Source organism: Schistocerca gregaria, chromosome X, assembly GCF_023897955.1.
Source record: "Schistocerca gregaria isolate iqSchGreg1 chromosome X, iqSchGreg1.2, whole genome shotgun sequence".
Taxonomy (NCBI): domain Eukaryota; kingdom Metazoa; phylum Arthropoda; class Insecta; order Orthoptera; family Acrididae; genus Schistocerca; species Schistocerca gregaria.
Window position 1 is genome coordinate 303,945,116 of NC_064931.1, and position 27,518 is coordinate 303,972,633.

The 27,518-nt window shown below is 44.4% G+C and overlaps 1 protein-coding gene across 1 annotated transcript in view; it reads left to right on the forward strand.

The window, feature by feature from the left end:
• Positions 1-265: 265 nt before the first annotated feature.
• Positions 266-27,518, forward strand: part of LOC126298040 (uncharacterized) — a 58,276-nt gene continuing 31,023 nt past the window's right edge. Inside the window, exons 1-2 of the mRNA XM_049989359.1 lie at positions 266-283; positions 9,959-10,143. Coding sequence (XP_049845316.1) covers positions 266-283; positions 9,959-10,143 — 203 coding nt within the window. The remainder of the gene's footprint in view (positions 284-9,958; positions 10,144-27,518) is intronic.

Consider the following 27,518-nt stretch of genomic DNA (forward strand, 5'->3'; position numbering starts at 1 on the left):
TGAGTACCGTGCGTGAGTCGTGCTTCGGTAGCTCAGATGGTAGAGCACTTGCCCGCGAAAGGCAAAGGTCCCGAGTTAGAGTCTCAGTAGGGCACACAGTTTTAATCTGCCAGGAATTTTATTCTTGAAGTTGTTTGCATTACGTATTCTTTACATCGTTTCTGCTTTACTCTCACCTGTTTTTACTGTTTTGTAGGAAAACAGACGCAACCTTGCAAAATTTACTTTTGTTTCTTTCATATTGGTCACGAGTGTAGTCGTCAAAATGAGTTCTGTACTTCCAGTGAGAAAGTCCGAGCTCATTTTGTTCTTGCATAGCGTGTCCAGTAATCCTGTTCACCGCTTATGTGTTCTGTTTGGAAAGAACATGGGGTCTGGTAAAAAAAAAAGTGCATCCTATGTGGTCTCTGTATCGGTTGTGCGTCGAAGAGGAGGACAATCCATATGCATGGCTCACAATCGGTTCCGTGTGACAGTTTTATAGTTTATGAGAATATACCACATCGATAGCGCTGCCCTTGACAGTAGTGGTGTATGCACTGCACGCCGGATACGCTTTCAAGCTCTCGTTGGATGTTTGATTTCTGTGACGTTTCCTTGATGACTCATGAATCAGCGATAGATCTCCTGAGTCGTGGGTGTCCTCATGGAAGATACCTCCGGACGAACATAACAATTATCCACGAGAAAAATAAGGGTACGTGTGGAAGAGAAGGTGAGATGTTTACCACCGCTATCAGAGGTCCAGACGACGTCGGAATAAGAGTTCTTCTATCAAAGCTTATATTTCAGTGTGTTTCCACTACTGCCACCTCAGAAACATCGCTCGCAGATAAAGTTCCAAAGCTCTGAAACGCACGTTAGTGAAACTGAGGCCATTTTTACGGAACGGTAGGGTTAACGTGTCATATTTGATCTTAAACAACATCCCAGTACTGACGTAATACCCAAAGGCATCCATGTGGTCGTCCGCGGTCGGTAGGATCTGCACTAAACGTGGCAATAATGACGGGAGGTGAACGTCGGTGTACGCTACACGTTCGACCATGTCGAGACCTCTCGATAAATAGTTGCGTATGAACAATCTAACACTCTGAAGCGGCCGCCGATAATTCGCCACTGCTGACCGCCTCAAAGAACGATCCCTACGTATCGCAGCGTTTTCACCGTCTGAAACGGTTCTGGCACAACTTCCAAACTTCTTCATATTTATAGTATTCTGGACTTCGTCAAGTTAACGAGACTACCTGCCACCATCCCGTAATTGTTGAGATGTCTGACAGCCTGGTACACTTCACGCCCTGAGCAGACAAGGAGTATCAGGCCGTCTTCATAGGCATGCCAAACAAATCAGGTTGCATGTAGCGTTATTCCGGTGAGAGAGTGTCGAGTAATATGCATCAGCATCTCGAATGATATGAAAAAAGTACCACTGAAAACGTCGATCCTTGTCGAATGGAGCCGTTAATGTGAACTGAGCTCGAAAAATTGGTTCAAATGGCTCTGAGCACTATGGGACTCAACATCTATGGTCATCAGTCCCCTAGAACTTAGAACTACTTAAACCTAACTAACCTAAGGACATCACACAACACCCAGTCATCACGAGGCAGAGAAAATTCCTGACCCCGCCGGGAATCGAACCCGGGAATCCGGACGCGGGAGAACTGAGCTCGCATCCCGGTCGAGTACCATCAACTTTGATGTATCCCCTCGGATTTCTCTCGTAATTATGGAGACGAAGACCGATGGAAACGCTTTTTGGGTCATATCTGACGATAAAAAATCATGGTTTACCCTGTCGATCAAAGTCCACCGATATTAAAGCTGCTCGCTTTCGACACATTTCGGCAAAGTTTTTGACGTCACGACATTCACTTAAAGACTGGTGGATATCAACGCTACGCATTCCTTGACCTTAACTGCGTATGGCGTTTCTTTCTCCTTTTCAAACTCCAATTAACTATGTTGCCGGCCGCGGTGGTCTAGCGGTTCTAGGCGCTCAGTCCGGAACCGCGGGACTGCTACGGCCGCAAGTTCGAATCCTGCATCGGGCATGGATGTGTGTGATGTCCTTAGGTTAGTTAGGTTTAAATAGTTCTAAGTACTAGGGGCTGATGACCACAGATGTTAAGTCCCATAGTGCTCAGAGCCATTTGAACCATTTCTTGAACTAAAATGTTGCAGTGCCTATGTTGCGAAGAAGTACGACGCAATTTTCCATCGGGCATATTTACTCAGATACTGCGAAATCATATTTATCGGCTAATACAGGCTCTGCAACATGCAAATAAAATGTCTCCAGTAAACGAGAATAACGTTTAAGGGATCACGAGTACAGGTATGGCACGTGGATGACAACAAATGAAGCTTAGGTCTGGCCGTAAGTCGTACTCGGATAGTCGAAACTATGTAGTCTGCGGCACGGAAGTCTTGTTTACGTCCTTGCAGCAGAATTTCGCCTTGAGGTTGTTTGTCTCTTCAACCGTCCTGCCAGGACTTATATGACTCGATATAGATTGGCAAATTCATACGGTAAGTCGACAATAAAGATCAGCTTTTCGTAAGAATATGCTGGTCCTAAAGTCCATGGAATGGAAAGAATCATACGAGAAGAGGTTAAAAACGACTTTCATGATATTATAGGAAGCCACTTCTCCATCGTGGGTTGCGTGGTCTACGTAAAACTGATAAAAACTGCTGTGGGTGACAGAATCATTCGAGCTACTAAGGATGGACTCAAATTTACACGCCAACGTCGATACTGGTGATGTGGTTATTAATCATGCAGTGCTTTGATTATGAACCATCCGTATTTTCGAACTCCCCTTTGAAGTTCCATTTGACCTAGTGATTGCTGCACTGCAACTGTATGGTAGAGTGCTTAGCCATGTCCCTGAAAAATGGTAGAATTTCACCACATATCATGTTCTCGAGTGCGTGAGACAGATCCGGATTGAATCGACAAAACAGGCGCGGTAATTATGTTCGAAGGACAACCGAACACATGCTCTGACTGCGGAAAGGACTTTCACGTCCGTTCAGAGTACATGGGGCGGAAAATGCCTACGCCTGCGCCCACGCCGACGTCACTCCCACTAACGTATGTTGACATGCTCCGTACAGACACTGCTCCGATCAATAACTAGCTACTTCTCAGGACAGTTTCCAGGAACCGCCCACACACTACAATTTCGAAGTATGTACCGCCCACGACTGTGCTGTCAAAATCGATGACTGAAGAGGAGGGATCTGATATGGGGATAGAAGTCAATACCATGGTCGTGCCCACAGCTGCTTTCGTTTCCGAAGGCGATGGTATCTTCCGCAATTGGATACGGAAGCGCACACGAGCGAACGAAGATCTAAACACGATTGTTCTTCTTATTACAGAAATTTATTCGCCCAGATCGCATAAAAATACACAATGATTACAAGTTTCACCGAGATTAAGTCGCAATCTTCAGATCATTTGTACAGAAAAAATTTTACAGGTCCAGTCCATTTCGTCGACTGTTTACGTAATTGGATACCACTGTTTTGTACATAAAGGAACAATTACGGAAAATTGCAACATCAAATCGACATAAAATGTATAGAGATTCAAAGTAAACATAGTTTATAGGGGAGATATACCGTAGTATCGTCTTTAGTCATAAAGTAAGAGAATAGCTGTGCGAAAAGTACACAACAGCTACAAATAAAATACATAAGACATGTATAAAATCCTTTCATGTCGTTGACATCTGATAGGAAACTTGTGAGGCAATCAGAGGAATAGATTGTGTTCTGCAGTTTCACCAGATGACAGTGGTCTTCAAGATCATCGAAACAGAATTTAAAGAATTTTGTATTTTTATTATTTTTATATACATAAAAATTCATAAGAGTAAAAGGATTATATACCAGGTTTTCCATATGTATGTGTCAAAAAATTATTCACAAAAATATTTTCTACAGTATCTTATATCAGTGTCTCGTATAACAATGTATTTTCAGTGGTTATCTGTGTTAGTAGCTCGAGGTCTAGGCTGCGATCTAGTGTATTAAGTCTGTTACCTGAGTCATGGTCTAGTTTCCGACACGTGTTACATATTGCCTTATTATACAACAGTTCCGGAACAAACTCCATCTTTAAACTTAATAAGAGAGAGAAGTGCTGAAAAAGGGATCATAAAACACGCTTATGAACTCAGTTTAGTACTGCAGCACCTTGCAGCGTAATATCACATAAAATTATATAACAGATAAAACTATATTTAAAATAGCTACCAATCCAGCACATAAAAAACCATTACAAGACTTACAATAGCAGATATCAAATCGCATTAATATGAATAAAAGAAATAATAGTTACAGGTGGCATTACCATTTCACAAAGTGTAATATCCTTACTCATACGATGTGGTAGTGGTAAAGTAGGCCACTTCTTACACCAAAGTTCTACCTCTAGGTTTACCATGACACAATAAGACCCTGTCTAGTTGAATGTGAAGGTTCTACTGAGGGTGTAACCGCAACTACCATTAACGGCTTAACTCGCCCTATGATAGACAATATATGTATGTACTATCACCTCTCAGTATCATAAAGCTTATTTACAACGACTCCGATAGTTGGGAACAGGGACATGGCGACAGTCGAGGATACACACTCTATAACAAAAAAGGAAGGAATTGACGCACCGCAAAGGAATTATATGAATGGAACTGAAATCACCGGAACCAATGTTCATGTACAGAAAAACCATTGATTACATAATTCGATGATTTCTTTAAGAGAAAGAGCTTCACAGATTGAGCACATTAATAACTCCGCGCGGAATTAACCGAGCGGTCAGGGAAGCTGCAGTCATGGACTGTGCGGCTGGTCCCGGTGGAGGTTCGAGTCCTCCCTCGGACATGTGTGTGTGTGTTTGTCCTTACGATAATTTAGGTTAAGTAGTGCGTAAGATTAGGGACTCATGACCTTAGTAGTTAAGTCCCAAAAGATTTCACACCCATTTGAACATTTGAACAAATTAATAACGCGTTGGTTCACCACTGGTTCCTATGCAAGCAGCAATTTGGCTCGACATTGATTGACAGAGTTGTAGGATATCTTCCTGGTGGATATTGTGCCAAATTGTCTCCAGTCGATTTGTAAGGTCGTCAAAATCTCGACTTGGTTGTAGGGTGCTGCACAAAATATTCCAAAGTTCTCTAATGGGGAGGGATAAAGCGAATTTTCTGGCCAAGGCAGGATTTGGCAAGCATGACAACAAGCAGTAGAAATTCTCACCGTGTTCGGGCGGGAATTGTCTTCCTGGGATGTAAGCCCAGGATGGTTGCGGTGAAGGGCAACAAAACAGAGGGTACAATATCGTCGACGTACCGCTGTGCTGTAAGGCTAACGCTCTTGAGAACCAAATGTGTCTTGCTATGAAAAGAAATGACACTCTTGGTTGTCAGGCCATAGGGCGGGCGACAGGTTGATATAGCACCATTGCTCGGGGCACCTCCAGGCACGTCTTGCACCTGGAATCTCACTGACTGGCGTAGAAATGTTTTGAGTGAGGAATCTCACTTCGAACTGAGCCCCGATGACCAGCGGACACATGTCTGGAGCAGCCCGGACAGCGATGCGATACAAACCTGACTGTCGTCGGCCATACGGCCCGACAAATGACAAGGTGTCATTTACTTTCGGAGCAGGACACCATTGGTGGTCATCCGTGGCACCCTAACAGCATAGCGGTATGATATTATATTTCCCGTTTTGTTGCCCTTCGTGGACTGTCATAGTAGCCTTACATTTCAGCAATATAATGCCCGCCCGCACACTGCAAGAATTTCTACTGTTCCTCTTCGTGTTTGCGAAACCTTACCTTGGCCACCAAGGTCGCCGGTTCTCTCCCCAATCGAGAAGGTTTGCAGCATTAAGGGCAGGGCACTCCAACCAGTTCGAGATTTTAATCTTCCAACGTCTCAGTTTGACAGAACATGGCACAATATCCCTCAGGAGCACCAGCAGCAACTTTATTAATCAATGCAAAGCCGAGTTACTGCTTGTATAAGGGCCAGAGGTGGACCAAAGCATTATTGACTTGCTCAGTTTATAAGGCTCTTTATCTTGAATCAATCATCCATTTTGTATGAAACTGTAATCACTGTTTTAATCTGTGCATGTAAATCACATCCACTGAATTCCGTCCCTTTCTGATAATTCTTTCATGGTGTGTCATTTCTCAATGGTATATATTATACAACCGCTCAGGAAGTCGTATCGATTACATTTGCGTCACACACGGTCTCACAAATGCTGTCCCTGAAGCGGAATTGTGGCCTATGGCCTTCTCGGACCATGCTCTGTATATATGCACGGTCTCACTTCGATGGCAACAGGTGTGGAGGAGTCAGGCACTAGCACACCTACAGGACACAGAATGCAAACGTTTAATATAAGACACCTGGAATACATGTGGACGACTTCTATCTGGTGGCTGGATCGTGTCGAGCGTTCTTTGCGTCGGGAATTGACCGCATATGTATGGGAACAGTAGGTGTGGAAACGGAATGCGATGGACTTTTATTTCACGATGCTACTGGACTTCTCTGTACAAGCGCCTTCAGAAGATCGGCACGCAGTATTTAATCGGGAACATGTGCAGATACTTCCCCTAATGCGAGGCAAACCACAGAGAACAGTACTCTCAATGAGATCTCTTAATTGGGTGTGGGGATAACCTCCGTCGATGCATCATTTCATAGGAGAGAAACAACGAAATCGGAGAGCTTTAATACGTGCCATAGACATGGCCAACGCCTTTGTGGAACATTATAATCACTTCTACGAAGAAGCGGAAGACGCTGTGGCAGGCTTCCACTAAGTTCTCCAGATCCATGATCCGAAAACTGAGATCCTGTTAACAGAGGAGTTTACGGATGATGATGCGGCGAAAGCTCTGTGTAAGGACACATCAAATAAGTCGGCGGGAGCCGATAGATTTTCGCTAGAGTTTTAGCCGACATTTTAGAATTTCATGGCTCCTCGGTAGACTGCCATGTACCGTAAACTGATGTTTCCCAGGCTGCCCCTACCATCTGCCTTTATGGAGAGTACGATTATCATCATCCACAAACGATCTGGAGGAACAAGGGTGCAGGACTATAGGCCGCTGATGCTTTCGAACTGCGAGTTCAAGATTTACAGCAGGATACTTGCAACTCGTGTCAAACTTGTTCTGTATCAAGTCACCTCACTTGACCAAACGTAGCTCAATTTGGACAGCAATATACAAACGGCGCTCAGCGACTGCCACAATGCGGTCGCCCTGGCAACAACGTGACGTCCCCATGGTGTTTTGGTGTTAGTGGATTTTGATCGTGCTTTTGTCAGGGTGAGCCACGCGTATCTCGCAGAACTGATGATGCACATGAAGTTTCCATCGATCTTTAATCCCGTCGTGATGCGACTACTCTGCTCTGCCTCTTTCAGTGTACTCCTTAACAGTCGAATGGTGGGGCCAGTCAACACCTAGAGATCGGTGACGCGAGGTTGCCAGCTGTCGACGATACTTTATGCCACAGCTCTTGAGCATTTACTCTGTGGCTTTCGGAACCGTTTAACAGGAATGTTTATCAGGGGCCACTCATTTATATGTAGATCGTATGTGAATGAACTGGTATTCGTGGCACGGTCGGATGACGAGGTACGAGTGGAACTGAATTGTATCTCTCAGTATGGAACGGCTACAGGAAGTTGCATGAGCATAGTGAAGCTGGGGCGATGAACATTGGCAGATGGCTTCCTATTGGAAGTGTAGCACAGTTAAAGATGATTGACGTGATGAAAAGCTATGGGATAATATCCACAACGACATTCACAGCACAAAAGCGCTCAACTATAAACGTTTACTACAAACAATAAGAACGGGTGTCCTAGGTATCATGTTAAGAGCTTTAGACATGATACAAGCAGTCATCTTTGTCACCAGTTCTCTGGAGTAATATATCCCACACTTGCCCATGTGCTCCCGATGTGTCAGTGATACTGCGTCAGCTCCTTGCGGCCTTAGGATATTCTGACCTGTGATCGCCGATCTGCTTTTAATGCCATCTATGAACCCTTATACTCCCGATTAGGTGAGGTGGCCTTGGCCTTGTCGACGTCCGCGACGGTGTAGTACCGATCTGCGTTAGCACGATAATCAGGATGCGGTCTCGACATCAGATATGTCTGACTGGCAACTTGATAGAGGAATTGGCACCTACCTCCCGACTAGCGTCGGTAGCGGTGGCTCACACCTCACCGACGGTTACCGACTTTCGGAAATTTGTGAAGAAAGCAATTATGTACAAACGGACCTACCGACTATGAAGCTAGCAATGGCACGTGATATACATCGCTTATTGTCACAAGGACGGTGAGGTAATACCGTAGAGAGACTGTAACCAACAGTAATGTGACCAGTGGTATGGCGTTCAGAAACCATGTCTTCCTTGATAGAGTGACACGCGCGCTGTGGGATTTGGTAGTAAATGCGAAATATGTGGCGCAATCTCGGTTTTATGTTTTTCATATGATGGATACTCCTCTATGCCTTCAGTGCAGTGGTTTGGGTACTGAAAACCATCGCCTAGTATGTAGACCTTTTGCAGCATTTGGTCTTTGGTGCAAAAAATGATCGCTTTCTTACTTCAAGTAGTGCCGCAAGTTATCGAACGACGGACATGTCTCTCCCGGATAAGACATAGTATCCCCGAGCGAAGGTCAATGTAGAGACTTGTATTCGGTTTCCGACAGTGTTCTACCTTTCCTCAGATGGCTGTAAGAATGTACTTGATTTTTGGGTCTTTCTGCTAGAACGTCATTCTTTTCACAAGCTGAAACATGGTCGCGAATAAACAGTGACCCGAATATGGAATATATTTCCTTTACTTTACGTCTATGGTCACAAATTTTTGTCAGCAGACTACCGGTTTCGGTCTATAATGCCCATCTTCAGATCTGTCTTATAAAAACATGTCCTAATGTACTGCAACCATCGACATTTGATGCGTGCATATGTGGGACATGGCTGACAAACATGTTCGTGGTCATGCTGTTCCAACGGAGACTCTCCAAGAACTCACGTGGGCTCTTAATGAAGAATGGAAACGGATACCACAGGGTGAGCTCTGCAGACGTATACAGAACGTGCAACGTAGGTGTCAGGCAGTGGTAACTCCTCAAGGAGGTAATACATGTTGCTGAAGCTCTCGAAGTCCAATGAAAAACACTCAAATGACGGGACGACTTATTATTTCAACTTATTTTCAACACCTGGCGGAAATTTTAGTTCCTTTTAAGTAAACTACCGAGAAAAATTGTAAATATGTTTTCGCATGTACTTTATTGTTGAAAGATTGATGCTCAATCCAATATGGCAGACTCAAAAAGTCATGTTCCGCAAAATCTTGTGAGCAGAATATTCTCAAGTATTCTTTATATGCAGCAGAATTAAAGATATGCTTCCACATTTTCTAGCTCTGAGCACTATAGGACTTAACATCTGAGGTCATGAGTCCCCTACACTTAGAACTACTTAAACTTAACTAACGTAAGGCCATCACACACAGCCATGCCCGAGGTAGGATTCGAACCTGCGACCGTAGCGGTCGCACAGTTCTGGACCGCATGGCCACAACGGCCGGCTCCGCATTTTCTCTTTATTTTTGAATTCCTGTGGGATCTGCTAATAATATGTGCAGGATCATTTGTATATGTGCACATTAAAATGAAAGTTATGTTGGAATTAGCCTGTAGCGGTTAATGAGTCATGCTATTCAAGTAACGTATATTACAGTGACTTTTAATTTTGTCTACTTTTACAGCTTCTTTGGAAAGTGTTAGCACTTCATCCTTTTAATCATATCAATATATTGACATATGCAGTCTTGCTGTCGCTTAAGTCGGGCGTGATCGTTGTGTGCTGCAGAGCCAGTCCACCGCTGGTCACTCGCCGTCACCACCGCCCCCGCCGCCCCCGCCCCGGCTGGCCATAATCGACTTCAACCAGCTGACGCGCGGCGGCCTGGAGGCCGCCACAGGCAGGACGCGCCGCCGCCGTCGCCCACGCACCCGTCCCCGCCACAGGAGCGCCAGCGCCAACCTCCTCGCCACGTGAGTGCATTCACTCACCTTTCATATCTTAGCCCTGAATCAGTATTTTGAAAATAATCCTCCTGACAGATTGAAACTGTGAGCCGGAGCAGTACGCGAACCCTGAACCTTTTACTCTCGAGGTAAAATGCCCTACCGAGCGGTCTATCCAGAAACGAATAACGACCCGCCCTTAGAGCTTCACTTCTACCACCACCCTCCTCCTATCTTCCAAACTTCATTTAAGTCTTCCTGCATACGATTGCTACAAGAAAGGTTGTAGCGGAGAAATGGCTTAGCCGCAGCGTAGCGGATTATTTCCAGATGAATTTTCACTCTGTAGCGACATTTGCACATTTTTAAGCTTCCAGGATGAAAACTTTGTGCTGGGCCGTAACTCGAACTTGATTCGTTTTCCATCCGATAGCAAATGCTCTAATAAATGAGCTGTTCAGATCAAAATATTAATCTTTTATGAAGTTTCAGATCAGCACACGCTGCGATGCAGAGTGGAATTTCTCTCCGGGTTTCTATGGAACTTTGGCATACTGTCAACTGAAGAATCTCAAGAGAACTGATTTGCGACGTCTACTTCTATAATATACTGTCATTGTAAAGCGCGTCGGGAAGACGCAAGTAACAGTGTACTCGTTACCGTATTGCGGAAACTGAGCTATTTACGTGACGTCCAAAAGAGTATGATCATTGGCTTTCAGGCCAAGTGTGGAAGAATTTCAGAAACGGCACAGTTTGTAAACTGTTTGCGTGCCGCCGTGGTTAAAATATACTGTGCATGAAAAAATGACACTATCCAAAAATAGAGCCGAGGCAACTGTAGTGCATCACGTGCCATAGGTGACAGGAGTGCCCGACGGCTGCGGAGATATGTACGGGCGACTGAACATGCAGTTGCTGAGCATCTGATCGTCCAGATGAAACAATGGGCTCCATGTAGTGTCTCGTTAACGACCGTTCAGCGGAATTGGCTGCGTATGGGTCTCCACCGCAGGTTTCTAGTTCATGCACGCTGACTGCCGTTTATCTGCGACGAAGACTGGAATTGGCACGCCAGTACCTCAACTGGACGTCCAGTGAGTGGCGATATCTGGCCTTTCCAAATGATTCACGTTTTAAGCTCCATCGGACAGATGGCCGTTGGCGTGTACGGCTCGGAATGTTAGCGTGGAATTCCCTGGGTTATCTCGTCATTCTCAAAGGCACAATGGATCGACACAAGCATGCATCTATCCTTGGGTACCTCGTCGATTCTTACAAATAGTCTGTTCTTTCCTATGCCCGATGGCATCTATAAGCAGCAGAAACAACTTGTGAAACAGCTCATAGTGTACGTAAGGGGTTCCAAGAGCACCGTTATGAATTTACCGTACTCCCCAGGCCACCAAACGTCCAGGATTTAAGACCAATCGAAAATCTATGGGCCACCTCGATCGGGCTGTTCGCGCACCGGAGTCGGTATGGCTCCATATCCCTGTCTATCAGAATGTTACTGACTCTCTTCCATCACATCTGTGGTGCCAAAGGCGGTTATTCGGGCGTTTCAGAGGTGGTCACATTAATGTGACTTCATCGTGTATGTATGAATGTAGATTTGCTTCTGAAACCTGGACCGATTTCGACCAAACTTGGTACCCATATTACTTACTATATGGAGAAAATCGCTTTGAGGCTAAGAACCACGTACCTACCAAACAACTGGGGGTGAGGGTGAAAAAGTAATGTAGCTCACGACTCACGAATTCATAGATTTTACTCATCCCTTATTTGAGAATGAGAGCATGCAGTGACTTGCAAGAAACTTTACACACAATTTCTAATCTTTGAGAATCTTTTTCTAGCTGATAACCCCACAAAATGAAGGAAAGAAAGAAGTTTACCACTTACTATATTTTCGTTACTCATGCAGTAGAACTTCCGCATCATGCTTCACTTTTTATTTTGTTACTTCTTTACCATTAATTGTATTGATGACACACTTTGTGACAATATGGACATATGATACTGAATGTGACTACAAAATTGTAGCATTGTAGGACACATGGTTCAGGAGATATGACGTTATGGAGATAGAGCTGCATGAAAACAAAACTGCAAAACGAAATTCCCTAGAGATACAGGTGAAGTATGTGTACAAATACGTGTAAAGTATGTAAAATATATGTGAAATATGTTTTATATGTGTGTACACGAGCAAAGCTATGAGTAAATAGCTCCTCTAAGCCCGTCAATCGGCTTCAAGCAAACTTGGATTAGGAAAGAAATAGTGTGAGGGCAAGAGCGAGCAACCTCCTACTGGTGTGGGGATGATAAGGAGGGGATACAAAGCGGGACAAAGAAATGGACAGAGACGGGGAAGGATGGCATGGGCAGAGAAAAGAAAAAGGTGAAAATATATAGAGAGATGGGGAGGAGGAAACAGATAGAGGATGGAGAGAGGAAGAGATGGACGGAAAGATGGGGAGAAGGAAACAGAAACGGAAAAGGAGATGGGTGGACATATAGGGGACGAGGAGACATTGGGGCAAGAGACGATGATTCAGAAAGGAAAGATGATATGGATAGGAGGGGAAGGAGCAGGTGACCAGAGGGAGTCGAGAGGAGCAGGTGGACAGAGAGAGGGAAAGGATAAGGTAGAGAGTTGGCCGTGGAGGAGGTGGGCATAGAGAGGGGGAAGGAGAAGATTATCTAATGGAATGCATACATACGTAGGCAACACAGGCTACTCAGCTTATATGTCAATAACGAATAAAAGTCGTACCAAGCGTGATGGTACCTAAATAATCTAACACTGACATACAATAATATGAAAGTACATGCGATGGGCTAACTAGAGAGCATCATTTGAGTTAGAAATGAAACCATAGGGTACCAGAGACTTTCTCATGACTAAAGCATCAATGGTGTATATATGCAGAATGAAGTGACGAATGAAAACTTGTACCAAGACAGCGATTCGAATCCAGATCTCGTGCAAAAGAGCAGGCAAAACTCAACCTACGTTTTTATACATCTACATGGATACTCTGCAATTCACATTTAAGTACGTGGCAGAGGGTTCATCGAACTACCTTCACAATTCTCTATTATTCCAATCACGAACACCTATATCTTTCCGTACAAGTTCTGCTTTCCCTTATTTTATCGTGCTGATCGTTTCTCCCTATGTAGGTCGGCGTCAACAAAATATTTTCGCATTCGGAGGAGAAAGTTGGTGATTGGAATTTCGTGAGAACATTCCGCCGCAACGAAAAACGCCTTTCTTTTAGTGATGTCCAACCCAAATCCTGTATCATTTCTGTGACACTCTCTCCCATATTTCGCGATAATACAAAACGTGCTGCCCTTCTTTCAAATTTTTCGATGTACTTCGACAGTCCTATCCGGTAAGGATCCCACATCGCGCAGCAGTATTCTAAAAGAGGACGGACAAGCGTAGTGTAGAGACAGCCTCCTTAGTAGATCTGTTGGATTTTCCAAGTGTCCTGTAAACAAGACACAGTCTCTGGTTAGCCTTCCCCACAACATTTTCTATGTGATACAAATAAGAAATGATTCATTATGTACAAATTATAGATGTTATTTAAGGAATGGGTTAGGATCAGAGTAGGCAGCGGTCAATCGTTGAGGCCTGGTCCAAGTGTCCCCTTCACAGCGAAGGGAAGAAGAAGGAAAAGGGGATTTCAGGGTGTAAAGAACAGACTAAATGCTATCAATTAGCAGGAATTTTTTTTTCCAGTCAATATATGTAACGTCACGTCGTCCAATGAAGAAAGAAAAGGAAAGGGAGGTCCGCCCTCCTATTGAAAGAAAATAAACGTTCACTCCACTAGTAGTTGTAACTAGGGTCCTTGCAGTGCCAGATCATTGTAGTGTATCTTCCCGTATCTTGTGTTGGGTTACCACTGTTCATTCGAAAGTGACCTGCATTACACCAAGTTCATCGTCTCCCGCCATGGATGATCCAGGTGCACTGTGGGTTCTGTAGAGCACTCCAAGGTTAGTTCATAAAATAGTGTCTGTATTTGGGGTTCCTAAGTGTCACGCAGTAACATTCCTGCTTGTAGTTTATAAAATCAAGTACATCCCCCGTCACTAAATAAGTAATGGATCGGATAGCCTTGGATACATATGATAGAGTTGGGCTTGGTTCTCAGATCCTACGTCTCCTCTGAAATAAGAAGCGTTTGAGTGGTATCATGTGTCGATGTCACCCGCAGTAGAAAAGACAACATTTGTTTGATGTACTGCCAGACCACCGTGGCTTCTCTGTAGTAAAGGCGCCGTTCGTCCATGTCAATCACATTACACTGCACACAGTTGGAGGACGCCGCTATGTGCAATTAATGTAGACGTTCCTGTATGATCTGTTTCCTATTGACTGTCACATGCAAAGTGGACTGCACATCAAATTCGAGCATTGGTGTGTGAACTGTTCGCTACACGACATGTCATTGCGTGCTGGGATATTTCATTTACACCAGATTTAGTTGTCGTCTCAGTTGCAGAGCGCAGTAGATATCATCCGCTGTCGCCAAGGGTAAGTAAGGAAAGCGTCACATGTGTAAGTAAGGTCCAAATTGAAATGTTCAAGGTGTATGAAAGATGCCAGGATGTTTTGTAACGAAATCTGGCACTTGAGGGAGCTTCCCACTAAAAACTCATGAGTCTGGTGGGGCAACGATGGCTTTGGTGTGAACTAATATACAGAGCCACTACTCTATCTTTACTACTTATAGTCCTTGGGCTGTGGATGGGGGGGGGGGGGGGGGGCGAAGGTGAGATATTCATATCGAACTTTGAATAACTTTCCTGAACTAACTAAGTAGTCAGGAGTCGCCATAATGCTGCAGGCCATCGACTGAAGTCGATGGGTGCCAGTGCACCTGGTATCCGCTAAATCTTCACCAGTGTTATCATGTCCCTATATCAGCACAGAACTGTACGAATGTTGTGAGGTGATTGATCCTGCAAAATTACATACTGTATTATACTCCTGTAAGTAACCATCAATTTAATGAAAATTTTCATATCACTATTCAGCAGTGTCAAGGGTCAGTTATAGTGGATACGGGAGCCACCATTTCGCTTGTGAATAGGCAGTGTCAGTCCTTGTAAGAAAGGGATTGGTAGATTTGGAGACATCAGTTCTTGGCACATTTCTGTCCAGCACATCAGGCTGAATGCCTGATGAAACTTTGTTGACCACTACACTGTTGATGGCGTCAGACACCTCGACTTCTATCACGCCCGTATATAGCCTCTTTCCAATGCCTGTGGTGTGGGGCCATGCATCAACTGTGAGGAGTCCGCAACGACCACTACATCCAGATGCTGCGCCGAATATAGTGGAGCATAATAGTCATGAAAATCCTTCGCTGTATCTCATTGCTCATTGAGACGTCTACTGTCGTCCGTGTCGATAACGTGGACGAGCGCATCTCGCCGCCTTTGGCACTTCACGAGTATGTGATACAGGGAACGTCTTTCTGTGGGTAGATTGTCTTGTGTACGTGCATGTACTACAGCTTCTTCAAAATGGAGGTGTGTAAGAGAAACAGCCTTTGCTTTGGCACAGTTGACTGACACGTGGCTCCCCAGCAAGGGCTACTGATCATAACATTCTCTCATGACGGTAAAGTAAAAGTCCATTTTGTGTCTGTGCCATCCAGCTGCTTCTCTACTGTACGCCACGAGGTTTGGCCTGACGGCCAGTTTTGCGCAGTCAGTTCACCATCCTACATCTGAGAGATATCTTCTATGGCTATTCGACAGTCAGGGGAGGCCAAATGTGTGCTGTTTTGAGTCCATGGGCTGCTGCTTCGCCCTGCCCTGAGGGGTATGGCACAGATGTAGGCCGAGTGATCCGAAAAAGCTGTTGGCCGTAGCTCCATATCGCATATTGCTGCCTGGAGTGAGCGAGTGACATAAATCCAGTCTAGTCGACTGAACGAGTGAGTGGTGATATGACTATAGTTATACCTACCACCATGGATGTGATGCCATGTGTTCACTAGTTGAGGCTCATGGATGAGTATGTCAAGCTCAGTGCACAGGGAACGGCGCAGGAGCTAGTCCAAAAGTGCTTGTGTGCAGTTGAAGTCCCTGTCAATCACCAGATCGTCTAGTCAGCCCTGGCAGAGCAGCATGATGTCCTCTGGAAAAAAGATGGAGCGTTTCCACGGTGGATCTTTACCAGAAGGGGCATAGATATTGATGAGTCATACTCTGTTCAAATGGCAGCCATGCCCTGTGCACTAGAGACATATCAAATGTGACCTGCTACCAAGCCCTCTGTACGTAGGATGGCAATGCTGCTGCCAGTGGGCGAAGTGTGGGAGACATTATTTGTGTAACTGAAGAGATCAGGAAGCTAGCTTGGTGGACCTTTTGCAGGAGAGTGATGCTGATATCTACAGCATTAAGCATGTATTGCAGCATGAAGAATTTATGGCGTGTTGTGATAGTGTTGAGGATGATTGTTGTCAGCCGAAATGTTTGTTACTTTGTCTCCGTCTCAGTTGGTGGACGACCACAGAATGGGATATGACAACCTAAGCGCCGCTGAGTCCATGTGACTTACTTGGTCGCTGGAGCAGCGAGAGCATAGTGGGTATCGCCATTTTTCTCCTCCCTCACCTCTGTTAGTGCGTCATATTCAACGTCGTCTGCCCACAGGTTGCAAGTCGCCAGCTGCTGTTATGTTACTGTATCTCCTTCCAATGGGCATTTGACGGAGGGTCAGCTTCCCTTGGTATCGTAGCCAGAGAGGTGATGAGGAGATCACGCTTTGATTATGGAAGGCGTCAGGTCGACTCGTCCTCGTGGCGGATGTGTCCTCCATGCCCTCTACAAAACTCTCACTTTCCTGTTCCCTTGTATGAAGATGACAATATTTGGAAGGTGCGCGGCATAATTTTTTTATGTTTGCGAGGTGATCGTTTTTTATGGAGATGAGTTTTCGTGTCGGAGTGTGGATGCTAATTGTTTGCCATCGCTCCCTCAATAGTCCTTATTTCCCACCTGGGAACTGGCGGGAAGTTAAAAATAGCGGTGCCCTTTCTGGGGCTGAAACCCTCTTCTTTCTGCATGGAGAGTCCAAGTGCACCCACCACACATGGAAACAGCAAAAATGTAGGAGAGGAAGGCTAGATTAGTGTACTTTATTTATTTTGGTTGCGAAGCTAAAGTACAGATTGGTCCTAATTACATCAGTATGACTGTGTCGACGACATCCAACTTTCCTTGGGGTTCACCAAGTAAAGGCAGTTGGGAGTGTTGCAGGGTTTTCATCGTCTGGGGTGGCAGTCTGAACTTTATCATGTCTTTGTGGGATTCATAGGGCATCAGCACCTAGTGTTGATCGGTGGTTTCTTCGTCCTTGGAGGATGTCTTCACCACTTTGATGTAGATGAGGGGAAGGATAGTCGCCACCACCTGTGGTGTCGATTACCCTATTAGTGTTAGTAACAGTCAGCACTGAAAGACTCCCACCTGAGATGACCTTCCTTTCCACAGTCACAACATATGCATGCCTGACCATTGTACATCACTTCCTCAAAGAAGTAGTAGGGTAATGAAGGTATCAGCACAATAGTGATTTCAAATTGATAAGTATATTAAATTGACCAACTAATTAACCCCCAGCACCCCCAACCTCACTGACACCCCCACCGGCTGATGACATCATTTGTTTTCCTCAGCTGACATGTTGGTCCCTACCCCTGCCCCATCCCACCTACTCCTCCGCCCCCCCCCCCCCCCCCCACCCACCTGCTCCTTTGGTGGGAATTTCGTATTTTGGTGGGAATTTTGGAATTTGGTGGGAATTTCTAATTTTGGTGGGTATTTATTTGTCCCAGGGCTGTGCTGATGTCCCACTCCACCCCCACCTGGGAACTGGCGCCAAGTTAAGAACAGCGGTGCGCTTTCTCGGACTCAAACGCTCTTCCTTCTGGACGGAGAGTCCAAGTACACCGACTACACATTAAAACTGTGCAAAAGCAGGAGAGGAAGGTTAGATTAGTGTATGTTAATTAGTTTGGTTGTGAAGCTGAAGTAGACATTGGTCCTAATTATGTAATTAACCACAAATATCGGCCCGAATTACACAAGTATATGCATAGAGCTACACAAGGAATGCCTAAAATCACAATACAGCTCAAAAATTTATGTTGCTATCTAACTGTTGTTATCCCGATGGAAAAAATTTCATAATACGATTCAAAACCAGTGGCAGGCGTACTCAAACTCTTCACCTACAAGCTGGAGTGGGAGGCACTATCTTTATCTTTTTAGTGGATAAGATATTCAATTGACGAGTTGCTGGTGTTCGACAGAGAACAGTTTAATAAGTTTATTACTTCTGAGCATATAGCTGAGCACTGTATCTACATTAGTTAGACATCAGAGTTCGCTACAAACACTGTCGACAATGACCCTGCTGCCCAGGTAATCGAAGCCAATACATGCTGCCACAACTGATGGAAAATTCTTCACTGCTCTAATCACACATCGAAAATGACGAGAAAAAGACCAGGACTCGTAATGAACGGGTGATATAGCAACACAATCGTTGTCCTAAAACACTGCATAGGGAACAGTAGTAGTACGTACATTCTATACGATGTATGATCACAAACTACCAAAATTAGAGGCCCTCTTACCTCTCCTCATTCCTCCCTCTCCCTTCCTCCCTCTCTCTCATCACCTACGAGGGTGGGGAGGGACATTAGCTTTATCAAATTGTCAACTGCTAAACTGGCGTTAACACTTTTGGATTCATTGGTCCTCACTTCTCACGGAAAGCTGAACGTGGCATGGTGTAGACTGTAGCTCCCGCAACACACAGGCTGGTAGAAATAAAACACAGAGGCAATTTTTATCATTGACAAAAATGTGGAAGACAGCATAGCATATTGAATCTGGAAGAGTTTGCGCCATTGTAGAGCGGTTCCAACAGCTATCTGTAGGTGATGACCTGTACAGTTAATCTCATCTTCCACAGCGACAGGGTAGCGGATGTCTCGGTGTTCCATTTCAAAGAGCATTGTTTCCTCATTTTGCAGTCAAGTACATGACCATCGTCTGAAGGTGCTGTTCACAACAAACACAAGGTAGTAGAAAGAGTAAGAGGTACTGTTATCTTATTGATGAAAAACAAAACAAAATAATGTGGAGGATATCGCAGCATATTAAAATAGAACAAGCAGCATATTAAAATAGAACAAGTTTGCAGCATTGAGGAACGCTTCCAATCAACTGTCTGAAGGTGATGGCCTCTACATTTAATACCATACTCCACAGTGACAAGTAGCAGATATCCAAAATGGTTGGTTCAAATGGCTCTGAGCACCATGGGACTTAACATATACGGTCATCAGTCCACTAGAACTTAGAACTACTTAAACCTAACTAACCTAAGGACATCACACAACACCCAGTCATCTCGAGGCAGAGAAAATCCCTGACCCAGCCGGGAGCAGATATCCAGTGTTCCGCCAAGGCTCCCTCCGTCTCAGCCAAGTGGTATCAATCAGTCATTATGTGGTAATCAACAGCTTACCAGTGGGCGGAAGGGATGCGAAAGACACTGTTGATATGTGAAGATGTAGTTTAATATGCACCATGGTTGATATCGGGATCAATTTTAGTAATTTTACCAGTTGTTCCGTAAGTTCAGCGCTTGCCAATGACACAGCAGATTGATTTCCAATTTTTGTGGCAATGCAAAGTCACCCCTCCACTTCTTTGAATGTACAATATACTAAAGACTCCCTGGTAGATTAAAACTGTGTGCTGGAGTGAGACCTGAATTTGGGATCTTCTCTTTCGAGCACAAGTTCTCTCCCAACTGAGATACTCATGCACGAGTCGCGACCCCCTCCTCACTGCCTTAATTCCACCAATACCTCGTCTGCTTCCTTCCAAACTTCACAGAAACTCTCCTGCAAATCTTGCAAGACTAGCAGTCCTCGAGCAGAAGTTTTGCGGTGACATCACTTAGCAACAGTCTGGGGGATGTTTTCGAAATGAAATTTTCACTCTACACTGGAGGGTGCTTTGATATGAAACTTCCTGGCAGATTAAAACTGAGTGTCAGTCTGAGACTCGAACTTGGGACCTTTGCATTTCTCGGGCTAGTTCACTACCAACTGAGCTACCCAAGCATGACTCACGTCCGATTCTCACAGCCGTACTTCCGCCAGCACCTCGTCTCCTACGTTCTAAAATTCACAGAAGCTCTCCTGTGAATCTGAGTCGTAGCTGATTCACTGTCGAAAATAATCGGTTGAAGTCGAGACTTCGCGACTGTTAATATGCTTGCATAGTCGCTAAATGTATGGTGTGTGTAAAGCTGTCAATGGCGGACGGTTCTAGTTCCGAGGCATACTTGCTAACTGTTCGTGAATAATTGCAGTGCCACGTGTGCGCACTCTATAGGTATGGGGTGGGGAAACTCTCACGTTCCAGGATGCTAAATGAAGTCGACACATTGTCAACTAAAAAATAACTTATTGTTAGGCAAAAAATGCACCCAAAATCTACAGTTTGTAGATGTCTTGAGACGGGTGTGGGGACGTATCAGAGTTGGAACGTGTAAACAAAAGTAGCGGAGCTCATCTGATGAGCAATAAGAGCTTATACTTACGAGAAAAATTATCAGAGCAGCAGCAGAAACAAAATCTAGACACATGTCAACTCCCTGTTGCAAATCCCTACACGGTAGAGTGGAGGTCTGATGAACATTTAGAACTGTGCCAGATTTTGAGTTTCCTTCAAGTGCTTCGCTACATGAATCTATAGACGAGATCTCTGATGTGTCGTAGCAGTACACAGATTTGTTTCCAGACTATGAGTTTCCAATCTGCACCACTCATTGAGTGTCATCTACATACGAGGCGAGTGTTTCATCATCTCCCTTTTCAAAATGCATGCATGTTGATCATCGGGACGAGGAGAATTCTTAAAATTTTTAATAAGCTGGTGTATAGCACATGCAAATATCCTCTTATAAACTAAAACAATGTACGGGTATGCTGGCAATGTGACCATATACATACGGAGGAAATATCAAAAAAACATGTTAAATGGCATAAAATAGGTAAAAATCGTCGAAAATCTCGTTTAATTAGGAAAAACATATGGGTAATACGTAAAATTGAGGGAAATAAGACCAAATATGTAAAACAGCAAAGAAATAGCAAAAATACGTAAACTGACTGAGAATACTTAAAATTAGAGAAGTACCAGGAAATGCGGAGCACTGAGGTGGGTTGGGGGTACCTGGATACTCAAGATCAAGAAAAGTTTAAAAATTATGCTCTGGCTACATTCACTTTTAACCCCCTTCCCCTTCCGTAGCACATACTTAAACAAAAGTGGCATATGTGTTACACAGAGGCGAAACATATGTATCCCACTTCATAACTGTGTTCACACACATGTAATCTGTAATACTTCTGGTTTTGCTGCCACAATATTCGGCTACAGTAAGCTCTTCTTAGAGCAGTTTAGAAGGCAGCTGTGGAAAGATGACGTAACGTGGTGTGAGGTAACGATGACATTTCTTCAGAAAGTCGGTAGTATATCAAAAGACTCATACATTCTACATACCAACATGAATAGTCGTTTTGTTGCCATTTCCTCCTATAACTTTAGAAATTGTGATGGAATGGTATGTATCCCTTCTGCCTTATTTGATTTTAAGCTTTCAGAACTCTTTTAAATTGTAATATTGGATCCCTTACCTCATCTGTATCGACTCGTTTTTAGCTTCTATCACGTCATTAGACAGGTCCTCACCCTCATGGAGGCCTTCAATATATTCGTTCCACATATCCGCTCTATCTTCTGTATTTAGCAGTGGAATTTCCAATGTTACGACCATTGCTTTTAGTTTCAGCAAAGGTTGTTCTGAGTTTTCTATATAGCTGAGTCAGTCTTTCCGATAATCATTTCGTATTCATGGGGCCCTTTCGCCTTGCTTCCCTGATCTTCGTATTTATTTCATTCCTAAGTGACTTGTGTTTCTGTGGTACAGAATTTCCTTGAACATTTTTGTACTTCAGTCTTCATCGATCAACTGAAGTATGTCTAGTGCTACCCACTGTTGCTTCGCGGCTACCTTCTTTGTACAGACGATTTTCTTTCCAGGTTCTACCACTGCCCTTTTTAGAAACGCCCATTCCTCTTCACCTGAACTGTCTACTGAACTAATCCTTACCTCAGTATCTATATCCGCAGAGAAATTCAAGCGTACCTCTTCATTCCTTACTACTTCCGTATCTCATTTCTTTGCGCACTGAATTTTCCTAAACTAGTCTCTAAAAATCCAGCCTGCTCTTCATCACTACTGAATTGTGATCGGAGTCTGTGTCTACTCCTGAATATGCCTTACAATCCAGTATCCGATTTTGGAAACTCTGGCTGCCCATGATGTAATCCAATTCAAATCTTCCCGCATCTCCCTGCCTTCCACAAGTATACCTCCTCCTCTTGTGATTCTTGAACAGAGTATTCGCTATTACTAGCTTAAATTTATTGCAGGACTGAATTAACCTTTCTCTCTCTCATTCATAGTACCAAGCCCATATTCTTCCGTAACCCATTCTTCTACTCTATCCTCATGATTATTAGATTTTCATCTCCCTTCACGTACTGAATTACCAATTGAATATACTCATATACTTTCTCTATCTCTTCATTTACGGCTTCTGATGTCGGCACGTATACCTCAACTATCGTTGTTAGTCTTGATTTGTTGTCGATTCTGATGAGAACCAACCTATCACTGAACCGTTCGCAGTAACTCACACTCTGTCCTATCTGCCTATTCATAACGAATAATACTGCTGTTACACCATTTTCTGCCGCTGTTGATATTACCCTGTATTCACCTGACCATAAATCCTTGTCTTCTTTCCATTCCACTTCACTAACCCCCACTATATCTTGATTGAGCTTCAGCGTTCCCCTTTTCAGGTTTTCTGGTTTCACTGCCCCGTTCAAACTTCTGACATTCCACTCCCCTATTTGTAGAATATTATCCTTCCGCTGGTTATTCAGTCTTTTTCTCATGGCCACCTCCTACGTGAGGTCTCCACAGTACATCGATGTTGTCGCCAGTGGTCGGCGGAAGGTGCACGTGCCTGTCGACCTGGGACCGGACCGCAGCGACGCACGGATGCACGCCAAGACCGTATGATCCTACGCACTGCCGTAGGGGACCGCACCGCCACTTCCCAGCAAATTAGGGACACTGTTGCTCCTGGGGTATCGGCGAGGACCATTCGCAACCGTCTCCATGAAGCTGGGCTACGGTCCCGCACACCGTTAGGCCGTCTTCTGCTCACGCCCCAACATCGTGCAGCCCGCCTCCAGTGGTGTCGCGACAGGCGTGAATGGAGGGACGAATGGAGACGTGTCGTCTTCAGCGATGAGAGTCGCTTCTGCCTTGGTGCCAATGATGGTCGTATGCGTGTTTGGCGCCGTGCAGGTGAGCGCCACAATCAGGACTACATACGACCGAGGCACATAGGGCCAACACCCGGCATCATGTTGTGGGGAGCGATCTCCTACACTGGCCGTACACCTCTGGTGATCGTCGAGGGGACACTGAATAGTGCACGGTACATCCAAACCGTCATCGAACCCATCGTTCTACCATTCCTAGACCGACAAGGGAACTTGCTGTTCCAACAGGACAATGCACGTCCGCATGTATCCCGTGCCACCCAACGTGCTCTAGAAGGTGTAAGTCAACTACCCTGGCCAGCAAGATCTCCGGATCTGTCCCCCATTGAGCATGTTTGGGACTGGATGAAGCGTCGTCTCACGCGGTCTGTACGTCCAGCACGAACGCTGGTCCAACTGAGGCGCCGGGTGGAAATGGCATGGCAAGCCGTTCCACAGGACTACATCCAGCATCTCTACCATCGTCTCCATAGGAGAATAGCAGCCTGCATTGCTGCGAAAGGTGGATATACACTGTACTAGTGCCGACATTGTGCATGCTCTGTTGCCTGTGTCTATGTGCCTGTGGTTCTGTTAGTGTGATCATGTGATGTATCTGACCCCAGGAACGTGTCAATAAAGTTTCCCCTTCCTGGGACAATGAATTCACGGTGTTCTTATTTCAATTTCCAGGAGTGTTTATAAAACCTGTCGTCACAAAGGGTGTAGGTTCGTATACCGCTGATTGCGAAATTTTTTTTTTTTTTCATCTTCGTGTTTGAAACACATTCTGAGACTTCGTTAATCGTCAAAGTTAAGCATTTTTTCTGAAATATTCGTTGCAATTTACACGTAAGAACGCTCTTTCTCAGGTATGAGTATCTCCGATTTCGTGACTTCCATATGTTTAAGAAACGAAAGATGAAATTACTGTGCATGAAACAACTCACAGTGACATTTATACTACCTCTTGCCACAAATAATTTACCATTTTGTCGGAATACTTATCGATTTCCAAGAGTGTGGTCAGACAGGAGTCTAAGTACACAACGTAAATTACTGCGAATGAAACTAGCAGCAATCGTCTTTATACTCTAGCTTTTGACAAGTATTTATTTATTTATTTATTTATGAATTTATTTTACCTGGCAAGATTAGGGCCTCCAGGCCCTCTCTTACACCTAACCAGGCATACTCAGATTGAACGAGTTACAGTTTCTACATAACATTAAGGACATATTGCGTATTATGCAGTATTGATGTGATTCAATCCTTAACAACAGCCGACAGAGACGAAAGGTTCCCGCCACAATATTTTCAGACTATACCATCATTTATGAAACATTTTGATTCATCTGATGCATATTATAAATTAACTTCTATTGCTGCACTAGCCACACGCACTCGGAAAGGCGATTATTATAAATTTTGCTTTAATGAACCAAATCGTTAATGTATGATAGAGGGAAGTAGGCTACTTCATCCTTTTGATATCTAGGAGCGAGCTACAACCACATTCGATGCATCTTCTTATTCTTTGACACTCTCTTAAACCATTTTTCGGGTTCTTGGAGATGTGTTCCGTCTATGCAACTAATTCAAGGCAGTTTATTCCCATACGCGTTTCGCTTCTTTTATTTTTGAAGCATCATCACGAAAAGCGGAAGCGAATCGCGTATGGCAATAAACAAACTGCCTTCAATTAGTGGCAAAAATGGTTCAAATGGCTCTGAGCACTATGGGACTTAACATCTGAGGTCATCAGTCCCTTAGAACTTAGAACTACTTAAACCTAACTAATCTAAGGACATCACACACATTTATGTCCGAGGCAGGACTTGAACCTGCAACCGTAGCGGTCGAGCGGTTACATTAGTAGCATAGATGGAACGTACCTCCATGAATTTTGAAGCACGTAAGGAACGACGGAAAACAGAAATAATGGCTAATTTTTCGGGTGTTTCTATATGTGTATTTGTAAAATGTAGTACTACACTCCATTCCTAACTCATATTTCGAAACGTAAAATCCAAAACAAGACGTCTATATCAATGAGAATAAAATGGCATAATGTGATATTTACGACAGTTTCCAGAACACAGTCAGTATTCTATCGTTAACATACATTCATCGAAGCCCGTGGTCAGCGAAATTTTGAACAGTATTACGTACTCTAACCACACTTCTCGGTACTGTCAAGAATGGCATGCCTGTGTCGGTTGCTAGCCGCTTCGAGATCGTGACACTGTGGCGCTGCAGTACGCATACGCGGATCTGAGGCAGATTGCCTTTCTTTGGTTGGCGTGAGGAGAATTGACAACAGCGTTTTGGTTCGCAATGACTGTTCAGCATCACTTTCGAAATTCTTACTGAATAATGTTGGGGCTCTGCTTCGAAAACAAGACCGTTTGGTGCGCTCGCGAATTTTTCTACAAGTGAAAAAACTGATAACTGGCTGCAGATACTTCATGCTGGTCATAGTAATGAGTTAATGCAGTGATTACTTGGTCATACCTGAGTTCGTCGGGAGACGCAGTTGACAATAGTTTTTGTATTAACCGAGGACTGGGGACCCCCCAATCGAAAGAAAGTATTGTAGCTTTACTGTACCTTGAATTTGATGAACTTCACAATGCGTCAGGTTTTCCAGCCATTCCTCTTCGTCGTCGTTAAATTGCCAGAGCGGTGGTATGCTGGTCGGCGGCACTTATTGGGCAGGTCGGTTTGTCTGTTGGGCGGCCGACGCAGCTTGTGCAGCCTGTAGTTGTTGTACCGTCGTTAGTAGGGCAGCAATTTGTTGGTTATGAAACTGAAAATCTTGGGTTAGATGCATCCGCGGATGGGACGCAGGGGCAGGAGGTGGAGGGGGCGGAGCAGCCATGGTTTACAGAAATACGTTATAGCAAAAAAGCAAGCAAAGCCTCTGAAAAGAGAAATTTGATTAGTTCTGCGAATCCCCTGCTGGAATACATGCAAGTACACAACAGTAAATTAGCAATAAGAAATAAGCACCCCTACCCGCAAAAACATGAGAAACAAGCAAAACCTGCACTCAATTATACACGTCGCCAGTTTTCGTGTCATCTAGTCACTGTAGAGTTGTACCATGGGAAGCAAGGAGACGACGTTGTTTGGTGGCTGCTATCCTCTATAACACTACTGCACACATGCAATAACAGGGTTCTTTATTAACTTAAACCGGAAGGTACTTATCTTAATTTAGTCCAGGTGTTGCGGAACAAGCTTCTCCGTAATAGCACATGTTAGCCTCACTGCTTGTTAAGTACAAGTCCGCACTATGTACACTGCTCTGGCCGCTATGTGCTGCCTGAGACTGAGACTCTGACTCTGCCTGGGACTGTCTGCAACTGGGCTGCTACTGATGACTCGACTCTGTGACTGACCGGATGACTGACAGGGCCCTCGGGTCCGCGGCGGCGTTCTGAACACTGGCGGTCGAGAGGGAGTTGGCACGTTGTTTGCGTGTCTGTCGTTGGCCTCTCTCCAGATAGGCCCGCTTGCTCCGGTGCCTACTATCGACCTTCTCGCAATCTCTTTGCCAAGCGGAGTGCTGGCGACAGCTTATGTCAGCACAAAAGGAATACAGTAGAAGAAGATCAGATAGCTTTGAGGGATGAAATAGTGAAGGCAGCAGAGAATCAAATATGTAAAAGATAAGGCCTAAAAGAAATCCTTGAATTACAGAAGAGATATTGAATTTAATTGATGAAAGGGGAAAACATAAAAATGCAACAAATGAAGCAGACGAAAGGGAACATCAACGTGTAAAAAAAGAACTTGAAAGGAAGTGCAAAATGGCTAAGCAGGAATGGCTGGAGGAGAAATTATAAGGGTTTAGAAGCGTACTTCACTAGGGGAAAGATATATACTGCCTACAGGAAAATTAAAGCTGCCTTTGGAGAAAA